At 38.9% G+C, this 15772-nt stretch overlaps 1 protein-coding gene across 1 annotated transcript in view; it reads left to right on the plus strand.

The window, feature by feature from the left end:
* Window positions 1-14163, plus strand: part of TAL1 (TAL bHLH transcription factor 1, erythroid differentiation factor) — a 32932-nt gene extending 18769 nt beyond the window's left edge. Inside the window, exon 4 of the mRNA XM_078671541.1 lies at window positions 11499-14163. Coding sequence (XP_078527667.1) covers window positions 11499-11920 — 422 coding nt within the window. The 3' untranslated portion in view covers window positions 11921-14163. The remainder of the gene's footprint in view (window positions 1-11498) is intronic.
* Window positions 14164-15772: the final 1609 nt, after the last annotated feature.

Genomic DNA, 15772 nt, shown 5'->3' on the forward strand with positions numbered 1-15772 from the left:
GTTTATCAAATATCAACCCCTATTCCCATTGGTGGAGCTCGTTGGTCCCTTGGTCTTCCTGGGTGTTCTCAACTTCTCATTTGGGACTGTGCGATAACTTTTGGAAATGTTTACAGACTGCCGGCATGCCTCTTGAGAAGGTCTCACTGTGCATGCATGATGTCTAGATCAGACCAGGCTGTGGAAACTAAAGCAGACTGAACAAACTAGCCTCTCCTGGACGTTGATGTCACTTCATCTGAAATGCCAGGGGATGGCAAGTGACATAACACAATGGTTGATCTGCTGATGTCATCATAGAGTTGACCTTCTTTCTTGCCCTTTGCTGCAGATGAGGCTCCAAGGGAAAGTGGTGGACATTCCAGAAAGTAAAGTTTCTAAAGTCCTTTTTTCTTTCACCTGCTTCTGTCAAAGCCTTGTGTGGAAAAGTCTAGCAAAAGCAGAGCGAGTTGTAGCAAAGAGCAGGTCAGAAGGGCTTCCTCTATTTGACATCTATGATCTTGGTAAAATAACTGTGGTAATGTTCCTCTTTCGCGGGGTGCAAAGATGGTTCAATCCCTGTTACTAAATGCATGCCATGCTGTATGGTGATTGAAAATATTTTGACAAAGGGCAATGTTATCAGTGTGGATACAGAGGAAAACACCTTGCGGACACCTTGACTCACTCATTTGCAGTTCTTTATTTTGTTAACTTAATCTTGTGTAAGCAAACTTTATAGGCTGTAAATTGAGTGGTAGGTAACGGCTTTACCACCATTCACAAGGGCACGTAAATATTCAAACTGTTGAATCAAAACATAGCATTGCCACAAGCATACAAGGAGTTCAGATAAGAAATTATGGTATGTTCCACCAATATTTTGTTCTTTTTCTGTTTATATCGTTTATTTGTGGTTTTTAATAAGCATCTCTTTCCTTACTGAAACACAGCATACACATACACTTGGTCATAATGCAAAACAACTGCAGCCGCAGGTGAAGGGCAGCACTTTTACAAGTAATAAGGAGAAGAAGTTGATGCAGCTTGTAGTTTATTTGTAGATAGGACCCTCAGATGTCACCAGTACAGGAGCTCAGCAGCAACTGACTCTCACATTCCTATGTACACACAGTGGTCACTAACATTCTACAAGAATTAAAGGAACAGTAATAATGTAGGAGAATGTAACACATCCCTCTTCTTAAAATAAAAAAAACAAATAAAAAAACTATGTACATTGCAATGACGCATTATATATATATATAGAGTTACATAACATAATCTTTAAGCCTGACAGGTTTCACAATGATTCGTCCAGATAACCTTCTGGAATTGGAAACATCTAACCTTGGAAGATCAGATGACGTGGGTTGAACACGCGGAGAATGAACGGAATAAGGAACAGATCTGGAACCAGACTCCTTTTTTAACCAGAGGTCAAGCTCTAAATCATTGCACTTAACAACATTACAAATATTCCACTTCTGTCCATCATCCAGCAGAACGCAATTACCCAATACTTTCAACACCTTCTTGGGACGAGACCACCTGGAAGAACCATCCTTGGACAACCCAAAACGAGAAGACTTGACCCAATCACCAATTTGGAAACTACATGCATGTTTTATAATTTTGTCGTTATGCCTGTCCACATACTTCTTTTGGTAAAGACTCATTCTACTGTCGAGATTTTCTTTATAATTACGGCCAGCAGAAACCTTGAGCATCCAAGCAGGAGTCACCTTGTTACCAGCAGAACGCCCCTTCAGAAGATGAAATGGAGACACCATGGTAGCAGAATGTGGAGTATTCCTATAACTCCAAACCAAGTTTTTGATAGCAACTTTGCAATCATCACCACCAGAGACAGCTAATTGTATACAATCCTTTAAAACACGGTTGAACCTTTCTACCATGCCGTTCTCTCTTGGGCAATAAACAGCCGTAGTGATGTGTCTAATTCCGCAAGAATGTAAGTAACTTTGGAACTCTGAAGCAACAAATTGTGGACCATTATCAGTAGTGATGCTCTCAGGAAAACCTTCCCTATGAAAAACCTCCTCACAAAAGTTAATTATGCTGGAAGCTTTAACTTCTTTAACAAAAGCAACTTCAGGCCATTTGCTATAGTAATCCATCAATACAATGGCAAATTTGCCAGTAATACTACCTACACTGAACGGGCCACAAATGTCTATAGCTAGTTTCTGCCAAGGCCCATCCGGAAATGCTACAGCAGAAATTGTGGTTTCTTGAGAAACATGAGATTTGTCACTGCACGTGCAAGCAGCGCAATTCCTTACACATCTGTCAATATCTTTGTCCATACCTGGCCACCAGAAATCACACCTACACCTTCTTTTCATCCCAGACATGCCTGAGTGCCCTTCGTGCATAAGATCCAGTAACCTATTCCGTAAGGAAGACGGTACAACAAGTTTGTCAGCTCTTCTAACCACACCCATCACAAGGTCATAAGAGAGTTCAGGCCAAACAGTTTTATATTCGGATAAGTCAGAATCACTCCAAGAAAAATTATTGAATGGTGATGCTAAACGTGTAATTACCTCCTTCAATACCACATCATCCTGAACAGCTTGTTTCCATACCTCTAAACTTATAGCACCACTACAAGCTTCATCCACAGAAGCAATTGACCAGTCTTCATCTTGTTCAACCGGAATATCCTCACCCCCAATAGGAAGTCGAGAAAGACAATCAGCATTGACATTTTTGATTCCAGGTACATATTCCATTGTAAAATCATACTCTTGTAACTTATATATCCACTTGGCAATTCTAGGCGTGGCTTTCCCTGCACCCTTAGTGGAAAAAATATCAACAAGGGGCTTATGATCCGTTCTCAACTCGAAATTAGTGCCCCAGACATAGTTCCTGAAATAATTAACACCCCAAAAACATGCTAAAGCCTCCTTCTCGATGACAGAGTAAGAAGATTCAGCACTCTTCAATGTTCGTGAGGCAAAAGCTACCACCCACTCAAATTTGTCTTTCCCTTGCATCAAGACAGCTCCAAGCCCATATGCACTAGCATCCACCACGATGATCGACCTCTTGCTGGGATCGTAGGGTTTGAGAGCAACAGCATTAGCAATCTCTCTTTTTACATCATCAAACACTGTTTGACACTCCGTGGACCACAAAAATTTTGCATCTTTTTTCATCAACAATCTTAAACAGAAAACTTTAGAGGCAAAATTCGGTACAAATTTCGAGTAATACTCGGCAAGACCTAAAAAGGATCGGAGCTGGTCTTTATCAGATGGTGCCGGAGCATTCTTGATCGCATCCAATAAATTCTTTTTAGGTTTAACACCATCTGCAGATAAAATGTGCCCAAGATATTCTATTTCATTGGTAGCAAATTTGCATTTCTCAGCAGCTACAGTCAAACCAGCCTTTTGAAGTTTACTTAATACATCATGCAAAATCATGTCGTGGTCACACTTGTCCGCACCCCATACAAGTACATCATCTTGAAACACTAACATGTTAGGTATGCCTTCTAGGACTTTGCACATGACTCTTTGAAAAACGGCTGAAGCAGAAGATAATCCAAAAGGCATTCTCAAAAATTGAAATGCACCCTCAGGAGTGATAAAAGAAGTTAGATGACGGGATTCTGGGTGTAACTTTATCTGATGATATGCATTTGATAGATCAATAGACGAGAAAAATTTTGCATCTTTAACAGAGGCAACCATTTCATTAATCTTGGGTAAAGGAAAGCGATCTACCCAAATATTTTTGTTTAAATCTCTCAGATCAACACACATGCGCAATTTTCCATTGGATTTGCGTGCCAAAACTACTGGACTAAGCCATTCAGAAGCTTCGATTGGTTCAATGATGTTCAAGTGACAAAGGCGATCTAACTCCACTTTGAGTTGAGACCTTAACACTAACGGTACATTACGTACTTTATGAACAATGGGGGTACAATCAGATTTAAGAACAATTCTGTGTTCAAATTTTTTAAGACACCCTAATTTGGGATTAAATAAATCAGGGAACTTTTTATGTAATTCTGACACACTGTTATCATCCTGAGTTACTAGTACTTCTTCAGAATTTATTTTACGCCAATTGGGAGATAGTAAAACTTGGTCAGGATGATTTGGATCAAGGGTCAAACCTAAATTCCATACTTCTTTCCATCCTAATAAGGCTCTTCCCTTTTCTACCACATAGACAGTTCCAGGAGTACTCCTATCTTTAAAAATGATCTCAGATGAAAAACATCCGATCACAGGTAGTCTAATGCATAGGTACACCACAGGAGATCTTTGTGAATGAACTAAGGTGGGTTTACCACACGTTTCCCACATAGTTTTATCGATAATGGTATACAGGGAGCAAGAATCAGCCCAAAGGAATAACTTGTGGTTGTTGATAGTGACTTCACATTTTGGTGGTTGAATTTCTTCAGAAATATGATTAACCTCATCCTCATTCCAAATGGTCATAACTTCAATATCACTATCGTCATCAGATTCATCAATAAAATTCACAGAGCTTTTCCAAGCATTGGGATTCCCAGACCTGCACATTTTGGAAAAATGGCCAGATTTGTTACACTTGAAACAAGTGACATTAGACGCCGGACACCAAGAATTTTCAGTGGTATGCTTGGCATTCCCACATCTAAAACAAAACTGCCTATTGTTAGGAAGCATAGTCTTATTAGAAGACATCTTGTTATAAGATACAGTGTTTTTGTTGGCACCAGAAAAATTGCGAGGTCTAATTCTACTATCATATCTGACATTATGCTTGGTGTCGAAAGTTTTTGGCTTACTGGATACCGCACATACTTCGCCAGAATCTTTACTGTCAGTTAGCTTTCGATCTGTAGTATGCGTAATGTTTAACTCTTTGACATAACGTGAATTATTTTCCACCCTCCTGGCAATAGAAATAGTTTTGTGGAGAGATGGATCTTTTAAGTCAAGTAATTTCTCCTGTATTTTAACATTGTTAGTTCTATTGATGAACTGATCCCTTATGATTTCCTCATGTAACTCTTTAAACCTGCAAGTGACAGCTAACCTTCTTAAGGCAGTAACATATTGTTCTACAGTTTCCCCAACCATCTGTGCTCTTGAGAAGAATTTATGTCTTTCTACAACAATACTAGTTTTTTTACCGAAATTTTCCTCTAGTGCATTAAGTGCATCTAGATATTCATCAGACAGAGGTGGTTCAAGTTTGGAACAATCAAACACAATTTCCTCTTCACTGAGATCTTCATCTCCTCCTGCACATACCTTTGAATTAACAGAAGATACAATAGGTAATGTTTTTAGTACTTTTCTACCTTCTACGCCAAGACTGTGCTTGAGTAAAGCTAATTTTCGTGATGCAAGAAATACCTCTCCTCCTATTGCCTCCAAATAAGTTTCGAAGGATTCACGCCAATCCTCCCAATTCATAGGAGGTATACCAGGGTCTTGTAAGAATTTGGGTGGAGCTAAAATATTATTAGTTTCCATGTCGAATTATGACAAATTAATATAAGATACACAATAACATCACAGGAATAATATTATAATCAAAGTTGGTATTTTGAACAAAATAAAATTAACCACAAAAGTAGTCACCGTTGTCTGCGTCGATTCCTAGAAGAATGCTGAGAAAAAAAAACTGTTTTCCAGTAAATTTGATGCTGAATACTGTTGTTTGTAAAACGAATAAAGTATGTTTTTTTTTTTTTTTTTTTTTTTTAAATGTCCCAGAATGCTTTGTAATCAATTTCCCAGAATACAATGCAGAGGAAACGAAGAAAGGCAGCAGGTGAGTGTCATATCAATGTTGTAGCAGTAGTCAAAGTTAAAGCAATAGTTAGTTGTAAAAATATAGTTGAAAAGGAAAGCTTGGCGAGTGCTCTGTTTGGTACGAGTTGATCGTTGTTTGCGTTTTTTTTTATTTGGAAGATAAACGCTGGGTTAACGCTGGGTTAATGTTGTTGAAATCGGTAAAAGACGCGTTGCTATGCAACTGGAGATATAAGATGGCCGCTACGCAACGTGATGCCTGACACTGTCTGCAGTTCGTGCGCCTGACGTATGACGCTTATGACGCTGGTGCAGAGTCAGCTGGAAGTTGCATGCCGATGCGCTCGAGCGTTCCAACAGATGCTTTGTCTTTTAAAGGATGCAAAAATGAAATTACACGCCTGTTGTGCGCTTACATGCCTGTTGTGCGCTTACTCAAATAAACGAAAAAGGTTGTTTAACGAGGCGTTTTAACAATTTATCAGCGCTTAGTAAAACACAATAATAGTTTTGGAAACAGAGTTTCTTGGCATTAACGAGCGCTTCCAGAGTTTGGAAATAATAAAAAAATGATAATATTATGACAACTCACTGCATGCGAAGCTGTTCTTGTTGAAAGTTGTTTTGCAGATGGGTTTTGGTTATTGATTCCTCAGTTGAAGGCGATTTCTTTGATTCCTTTTTTTTTTGCTTGTAGGAAAAAAAAATACAAGAAATTTTAAAATGAAAAGAACATCCAAGGGTCAAATGGGTCGTTTTCCTCGCTCGTCGCCACTTTTACAAGTAATAAGGAGAAGAAGTTGATGCAGCTTGTAGTTTATTTGTAGATAGGACCCTCAGATGTCACCAGTACAGGAGCTCAGCAGCAACTGACTCTCACATTCCTATGTACACACAGTGGTCACTAACATTCTACAAGAATTAAAGGAACAGTAATAATGTAGGAGAATGTAACAAGCACATTTAATAATTATATCACCTGCTATAACACAATCTGAACAGAGGTACCGCACTATGATTTGTAGACAGCTGAGGTTCTCCTTTAGGCTGTATGCTCTGCCGCGCGCCTGTGGAGCTATCCTCTGTGCTTTCCCAAGCATTTTCCTTTATTTTAAATTGTGTATGTTTTATGTTTTGCATTTTTACATTACCATGCTGTTCGTACACAACGAGCACAGTAAATAATATGATGCAGGGCACTCATTTTTAGCAACTATTCTTCTATTAGACCCTCCCAGGTAATTGGGGGGAAAAGGAGTCGGGACAAAAGCACACACACCTTGCTCTGCCAATGGGTTATCAGGAATGATTGAGTGCTTAAGGTTCCTATCCCAAATTTGCCTTTTATATGAAGTGATGTAGCAGTGGCAATTCCCATCATCTTTGAATATAGAGGTTGGTGGATGGGATACTGGTTAAAAATGTGATGGCTATGCCATCCTCTGTATCACAAGTGCCATGGGCTACAACTCACTTGTAATACAATCAGTGAGATATCCGCAATGTTTGTCAGGTTAGTCTGTCGACCAAACTCTTAATAAGGTCTTTAGTATTACAGTTCGTTAAGTTTGCAGTGAATAAACATCAAGTTTAAATACATTAAGGTCCGGTTAAACATCTGGATTCAATTCTTGATACATTCAGTGATCCTGTGAAAGTCATGTTATCCCCCGTTATCTAAATTACCATACAGTGAACTTAGTGAAACTAACAGCACCAAAATATATGTGCTCATAAATATGGCCCCTTCATAGCAGCTATTGTCAAGAGCAATGGAGCAAAAGAAGATGGTGGACAACATCTTACAAATCTGAGTAAACGGCGTTCCTGTGAATCTCTATTTATAATATTGGATAATTAGAGAATTGCACAGAAGTTAGTTTCAACAATGATATTGTTTCTCACCAAGGGGTTTTCAAATGACATCAAACACGACAAAAGGAAACCAAAAGTGTAAATGTCATACCAAATACTGAGGTAGAAATCTTCATTTTGTTGATACTTAACAGTATGCCATTTTACGTTTTTTGAGTCCCCTGCCCCATCGTAATAGCAAGTGCTGCCCTCTTGGAAAATTATATGAAGGGGCGAGAAGAGGTGTAGAGGAACCGACAAAGGGCGAATCGGGGAAGCTACGATATAGAGCTGCGGGTATAGTGCCGTCATTTTACCACGTTGAATGTCGAGTGCAGTGACGTTACAGCTTTAACATCAGCTGCCAGAAAAGTCTGTTTTATGTAATGCCTTCCTATGGAAGCCATGTACAACCGTACACCTATTTTTTTATACACTTCTATGAAAACAGAGTACAAAAACACAAGGGAAAATGTTCTTTTGAAACTAAATATATATTTTAGTGCCAAAATAACATGAAGGTACAACTATAACATCCAATACGAATGAGATTCCCATTACCGAAACTTATGAAAGGTTTACTATACATATATATATATATATATATATATATATATATATATATATATATAGATATATATATATATATATATATATATATATATATATATATATATATATATATATCCATGCTTATTGGAGATTTGAATGGTACATTCTGTATTTTTGATCCCGCCATCCTACTTGCTGTACGTCTTGATGTATCTATGACACCACAATAATTGTTTCAACAGCACTTTCAGTTTATATTGTACTGTACAGTAAGTGGAAATGTTTGTTTCTGCATTTTTTGCAGAAGTTAAGTAACCAGACCTGGTACATTTATCTTTGTAAAGCCATTTAGGCAAACAGTGGATGTGCTATCTAAAACACATTTTGTTGTAATATACATATATAATGTTATATCAAGGATATTTCTAAATAAAGTTTTACAACTGTGCAAAAAGGCCAACATCTTTGAGTGGTACAAAATTTGTGCTTTTCATTTCTTGTGAAAGAAGATGATTGGATAAAAGGTTGTTTGCATGCTATGGCCAAGGGGTTGGTAGACGTATGCTTGCTTTATAGATCTTGAAATCACTTAATTGACCCAACTCCTTCTTCCCCTGCCAATCAACCATTCCCAAAATCCCCATATCTTCGAAAAAATTCAAATTCACCAGCCTCGCCCTTCCCCTCCAACTTTCTGAAACACATTCTTGCAAGCACCTCGATGCAATTAAGTTATGATTTGTGTGCTATATACATATACATCCATGGCCATCAGTGTGTTATTTTAAGATTGTAGCTAGTAATCTCCTCCTGATGAATGCATCCATCCAAAGCTTGAATCCAAATTAAACCTAACTGGTCCTCCAGCATAAATATCAGCTAGTGTCATCCTCAGTATCTTTTCTGGGCCCTGACATTTGGACTACTTGTTAGATAATGATGTGTTGCTTGAATGAGGTAAGCTCCGATTCAATTTTTTTTTAGAAATCATCAGGTTTGAGAGGGTGGGATGACAAAGGGTTTCTGTTTGGGTACAAAAAACCAATACAAGTACAAATTTGTTCCTATGCAGAGTTTGACCTATTTTGTCAATATGTCCAGGTCTCTTGAGGACGATCACTCTGAAATGCTGACATATGGTTTACACTTATTCAGATATGCATCCTCAACTGACGCTGATGTAAATAAAAGTGAGTGTACAAAACAGTCACAACTATCTAAAACAATGACGAAAGAGTTATGATACGTACATAGAGAGCATGTTAAATATGTCATCACAAACAGTAGTGGCTGCTACTTGGAATTGGAAGTAGTGGTGGGACGGTCTTGGGTAAAAAAAAAAGAAAATTGGGAAAAACACGTATCTTTCCGGTGGCCGGCTCTCCTCCTTCCTCTTCGTCCGTGACGCAGGCAGGAAGAGGATGCACCCAAGCCCCCTCCCCTAAGCGAATCACAATGCTGCCAAGCAGCATTGTGATTGGTCTGAGCTCTGTGCTTCAGCACTCAGACGGGGAATTGAGCCTGGGCATGTCCTTCACAAGGCTGTGTAATGTAGCTTGGTGGGAAAAATGCAAAGTGTGCATGACTGTTTGGCCAGCCCAAGACGACCAGACAAACAGTCATACCCATTTTAGAGTGTGCTCTACACTTCTCTCCCTGCTCTGCAGTGGACACAGCCCCACCCGCACCTTTACAGGACACAACAATAGTGAAAAATAAAATGATAACATTGTTATTATAATTTTATTTTTCTTGTGGGGCGACGCTCCTCTGCCTTAGCAAAGGAGCTGCCACTGATCACATCTACAGATAACCTAATGAACTACCATTATCTGTGAGCAATTATTAGGCTACAAAGGCAATGCAGCATTGTTGTCTGAAGAAGAGAGGTAATGCATTCGCACAACTACTTTTAAAGCAGATGTCCCCAAAATATGTTACAGTTTCCAGTCTAAGTCTTCATTTTAAGCCTGAATTCTCAGACTCTTGTTACTGGGTGATAGTTCCACCCTATGGAGTAGCATTATCATGGTGTTATGTTTTTTTCTTGATATGGTATGACCTGCCATTCTGAATCTCTGGACTATAGGTTATTTAGCAACATTTCTCATCTCCTCTTGTTTTGAGCAGCAAAGCTCGGAGTATTGCTTCCCTCGTATCACATTTTGGGCTGTTTCACATCGCAAATTTTGACTTGGGAAAACCATCAGATATATGTACTTTTGGTTTATTAGTTAATTAAAACAATAAACATTAAAAGAAGATGCATGCATCAACCAATTTTTAAAAGAACCGTTCAATCAAAATTTAAAAACAAGATACAGGACACCAAGTTAAAAATAGAAATAAGAAGCTTTAAGCCTATTCCTAGAGGAACTTCTACTGGGACCTCCCCTTGTGTTCTCCGCTATAAAAGCAGAAATACCCAGAAAAAAAGACCCAGAGAATAACTGTATAGCCTATAAAGTGCACAAGCAAAGTAGTATAATCCTCTGAGGAGCCTCCCCCTGACCTACCTGAAATAGGTTTTGGATAAACCCCCATAAAAGCAGCAAACGTTGAAAGTCCTTGATCATAAACACCTATCTATCGTTTTTACAAGGTGCATAATACATGGAAAAGAGTGTGGTGCATACTAAAGTTCAAAGAGGGGCCATTCCCCTCCAGGCTCCATCCAGCAAATGTGTCAAAAGTCTGACCACAGATTTGATGGGCACATGTAACAGGTTTAAACAGATTGGGCTAACCATTCACTTCAACTATAGAGACATAATAAGGTTTTGCAAAAATGAGACCAATCGAGTGACATCAGATAGCAGCCAGAGTACTTATCCATGAATATGCTGAAGACACCATCTTAAATTCTCTCCCCCATCATAACGAGGCACTTGCGCTCGCTATGCACTTGGGGCCTCATTTATGAGGCCCCTTGCGCTATCGGAACATCACTTTTTGTGACGTTCCATGGCGCAAAAACCTTCGTGATATTTATCAGGCAGCACTATGCCACTTTTTTTGGCTTAATGCTGCCTAATGAATATCAGTCCCTTTAACACATTGTTCTGCGTTAAAGGGGTGTTCAATGGGTGTTGCTGGCAGCGTTCCCAGAAACATCCATTGCCTTTTGACACTGCCCCAGATTTACGAGAAATCATAAACAAAATGACTTTCTAACAGATGACCTACTGATTAAATTCTATGTAAATAAAAAAATTGACATCCATATACTTTCATAGCTATTCACTACAACATGAAAACCCAATAATGCTTTATTTAGCATTGCTTCTCTGAAAATATGATTTTTTCTTTCTTCAGTAGGTCCTCATACAAAAGTGGTTCGACGAAGTTTTACCAACAGCCGTGAACGATGGAGGCAGCAGAATGTGAATGGTGCTTTTGCAGAGCTCCGTAAGCTGATACCTACTCACCCTCCGGACAAGAAGCTCAGTAAGAATGAAATCCTACGTTTAACCATGAAGTACATCAATTTTCTGGCCAAACTACTTAATGATCAAGAAGAGGAAGGTGGGCAGAGAGGCAGAGTCAGCAAAGACACAGGTTCAATCCAAGATGAACTTCTTCAAAACACGATGTCCCCAAATTCCAGCTGTGGAAGCTCCCTAGATGGAGAGGGGAGCCCAGACAGTTTTGCAGAGGACCATGAACCACTGGACTCAAAACATTCAAGGGGGCTTCATTCAGCCATCCATCCTGTTGAGGGCAATGGGCAACGATGACTGCCTCAAGAACTAATCAGAGATGCACATGTGATAACACTGGAGATATGAGTCTGCAACTCCTCAGATATATGTGTACTGGGCTAGCCTCCCTCTTGAAAACAATAATATGTGTGCTTCGGTTAGCCTTCCAATATTTTCATGAGAAAAGCAAAAGAAACATCTTCTGGTGGCACAAACACACGTTCGTTAGAAAAGACAATGCATATGGAATTATATCCGCTTTGGAACTGTAATGAACAACTACGAAGGTTGTACCTTTGTGTATGGCATTCTGTAAAGCAAAAAAAAAACCAATAATATCACTGGTACCTTTTACTACACAAAGAGGACATTTCTTGGTGACCGTAGGTTCAGAGAATGCTAAAAAGTCATGCTTTTGATGCTCCTCACTCTATCATCTGCATTTGAGTTGGGTGATGAACCTTGAACCTTTTTAAATATTGTTTCACATTTATGGAAAATTAATATGCAACTTTTGTGTTGGGAGTTATGGCACTATGACCAAAGAAATGTGAACTTTGTTTAACGATTAGAAAGCAAAATTCCTTTTCCAACAAAGGACATTGTTTCCTAATTTAAGACTTTGTAAAGCACATGGATCACACAGTTTAAAATGTTCAAAGTGCTGAAACGTGATCTGGAATTGATGCTCTTTGGTAAATGTCATTTTGGTTTGTATGAACAAAAAGTACATCTGTTTTCCTTTTTGTCAAAACAGTCCTTTCATTTCAACTCGTGTTGAAGTTCGGTAGTGGCTAAACTGGATTAAGGAGCAGTGTGAAGTACCAATATTTGCTTAGAATTGGCTTGTAAGGTGCAAGGTAGAATGGCAAATTCATTGTAAATAAGATTTATAGCTTTATTTGAGTTATCTGATATGCGTTGTATAGTTATCCATGTCAATTGTAATGAATATTTTACAGGCATCCATTTTCATCATAATCACAAAATGTAATGGCACTCTCAGGTGGATCTCCTTACAGCTACTTTTACACCTATCCCACTAAGTCGAAACCTTGAAATTCTACAAGCAATAACCCCATAAACTAGTAGAGCGTTAAAAGGCATTGTAGGACCTAGAGTTGGTTTAGGATTTCCGAGGAGATACCACAGGCCCTGCACATTACACCAGACCTCTACTGCCTTCTCTGTATTTGTCCAAAACATCTTTGAAATAGGGTTGAGATTCCCCTGAGCAAATTCTGACGAATTCTGTTTGACTCAGTGCAAGTTTTGAAGGGTGTACTCTGTGAAGTCTGGTGTAACTATGACAAGCTCTGGACATCTCCTAAAATGACAGCAAATCCCATTAAGTCAGGCACACAATGTGTAAAGGCTATGTCAACAATATAAGGACATCTGTCTGAGTTACCTCCTGCAGTCCAGTGTTGAATGTGCTATCTTGTAATTGATCAAGGTAGCTTCCACCCAAGAGATACTAAGATGGGGTAGGAGCAATAGAAAAAGCATGCAAACATGGCTTCTCATTATTGGATGGAAAAGGACAAAGGGAATTCCTAGTCTTTCAGTCTTGATGGTGCACTAATCCTAAATGATGTGGTAACTCAAATTTGCACTGCAATGGGATTACAACCAGGGAGCACTGTTTTGCAACTTGTCACAAATTGTATGGGCATATAGTTCACATTCAAAGTTCACACACCTCATAAGGGAGAATGCCAGTTAAGGAGTGTGTTAACAATTTTAATTTCATAAGTAGGTATATTTTAACAGTCCATAAAGCCAATTTCATCACAGAGGTCTCCCTTTAAGTGCTTTGGAAGACGCAGACTAAGTGAGTGGAAAGACATGGCAAATATATATTTAAGGTATTTTTGCACTTAATCAGGAGCACATTCGAGATTCAAAATGTTCTTTCCATGCTGACCTTATTCGCTAGTCTGCTACAGAAACATTTTTAACTACATTTTTAAATGCAGAGTTTTATTTTGCCTTTTTAAAATGTCACCTGCCCCATTAGTTACAGGTAGAAACAAAATGGAGGAATATTGTCGTTGACACTCATAGAATCATGTGCAGCCATTGATGCAGTAATTAGCATGGAATTCAAGTACTGCAAATTATCCTGAGTGGAAATGGAATCATTTAGTATTAGGGCTAATAATGACACAGTTTGTCAAATATACTCCAGCTTTGACCCAGTATACCTTCGACATGGCCGTAGGTGGTACATATGATGGTACATATATATATATATATATATATATATATATATATATATATATATATATATATATATATATATATCCAGAATACCACGTCTTGCTTCCTATTTGCAGGCTCTCCCCCTGAACACGGAGATGCAGACACGGACCATCTTGTGCAAATATTTATTCAGCTCAAGTTTAGCGCATGACGTTTCAGCTCTCAGCGAGCCTTGTTCACATGGAATATATATATATATATATATATTCCAGACAATTTGCGAGCTATATCTTCCATATATCAATGACATAGAGTTTTATTTTTCAGCTTTGTATATAAGCAGCTATGTTTGTGTGTTTATCAAATATCAACCCCTATTCCTATTGGTGGAGCTCGTTGGTCCCTTGGTCTTCCTGGGTGTTCTCAACTTCTCATTTGGGACTGTGCGATAACTTTTGGAAATGTTTACAGACTGCCGGCATGCCTCTTGAGAAGGTCTCACTGTGCATGCATGATGTCTAGATCAGACCAGGCTGTGGAAACTAAAGCAGACTGAACAAACTAGCCTCTCCTGGACGTTGATGTCACTTCATCTGAAATGCCAGGGGATGGCAAGTGACATAACACAATGGTTGATCTGCTGATGTCATCATAGAGTTGACCTTCTTTCTTGCCCTTTGTTGCAGATGAGGCTCCAAGGGAAAGTGGTGGAAATTCCAGAAAGTAAAGTTTCTAAAGCCCTTTTTTCTTTCACCTGCTTCTGTCAAAGCCTTGTGTGGAAAAGTCTAGCAAAAGCAGAGCGAGTTGTAGCAAAGAGCAGGTCCGAAGGGCTTCCTCTATTTGACATCTATGATCTTGGTAAAATAACTGTGGGAATGTTCCTTTTTCGTGGGGTGCAAAGATGGTTCAATCCCTGTTACTAAATGCATGCCATGCTGTATGGTGATTGAAAATATTTTGACAAAGGGCAATGTTATCAGTGTGGATACAGAGGAAAACACCTTGCGGACACCTTGACTCACTCATTTGCAGTTCTTTATTTTGTTAACTTAATCTGGTGTAAGCAAACTTTATAGGCTGTAAATTGAGTGGTAGGTAACGGCTTTACCACCATTCACAAGGGCACGTAAATATTCAAACTGTTGAATCAAAACACAGCATTGCCACAAGCATACAAGGAGTTCAGATAAGAAATTATGGTATGTTCCACCAATATTTTGTTCTTTTTCTGTTTATATCGTTTATTTGTGGTTTTTATAAAGCATCTCTTTCCTTACTGAAACACAGCATACACATACACTTGGTCATAATGCACAACAACTGCAGCCGCAGGTGAAGGGCAGCACATTTAATAATTATATCACCTGCTATAACACAATCTGAACAGAGGTACCGTACTATGATTTGTAGACAGCTGAGGTTCTCCTTTAGGCCGTATGCTCTGCCGCACGCCTGTGGAGCTATCCTCTGTGCTTTCCCAAGCATTTTCCTTTATTTTAAATTGTGTATGTTTTATGTTTTGCATTTTTACATTACCATGCTGTTCGTATACAACGAGCACAGTAAATAATATGATGCAGGGCACTCATTTTTAGCAACTATTCTTCTATTAGACCCTCCCAGGTAATTGGGGGGAAAAGGAGTCGGGACAAAAGCCCACACACCTTGCTCTGCCAATGGGTT

The sequence above is a fragment of the Lissotriton helveticus genome, chromosome 1_2, assembly GCF_964261635.1.
Source record: "Lissotriton helveticus chromosome 1_2, aLisHel1.1, whole genome shotgun sequence".
NCBI classification, from domain to species: Eukaryota; Metazoa; Chordata; class Amphibia; order Caudata; family Salamandridae; genus Lissotriton; species Lissotriton helveticus.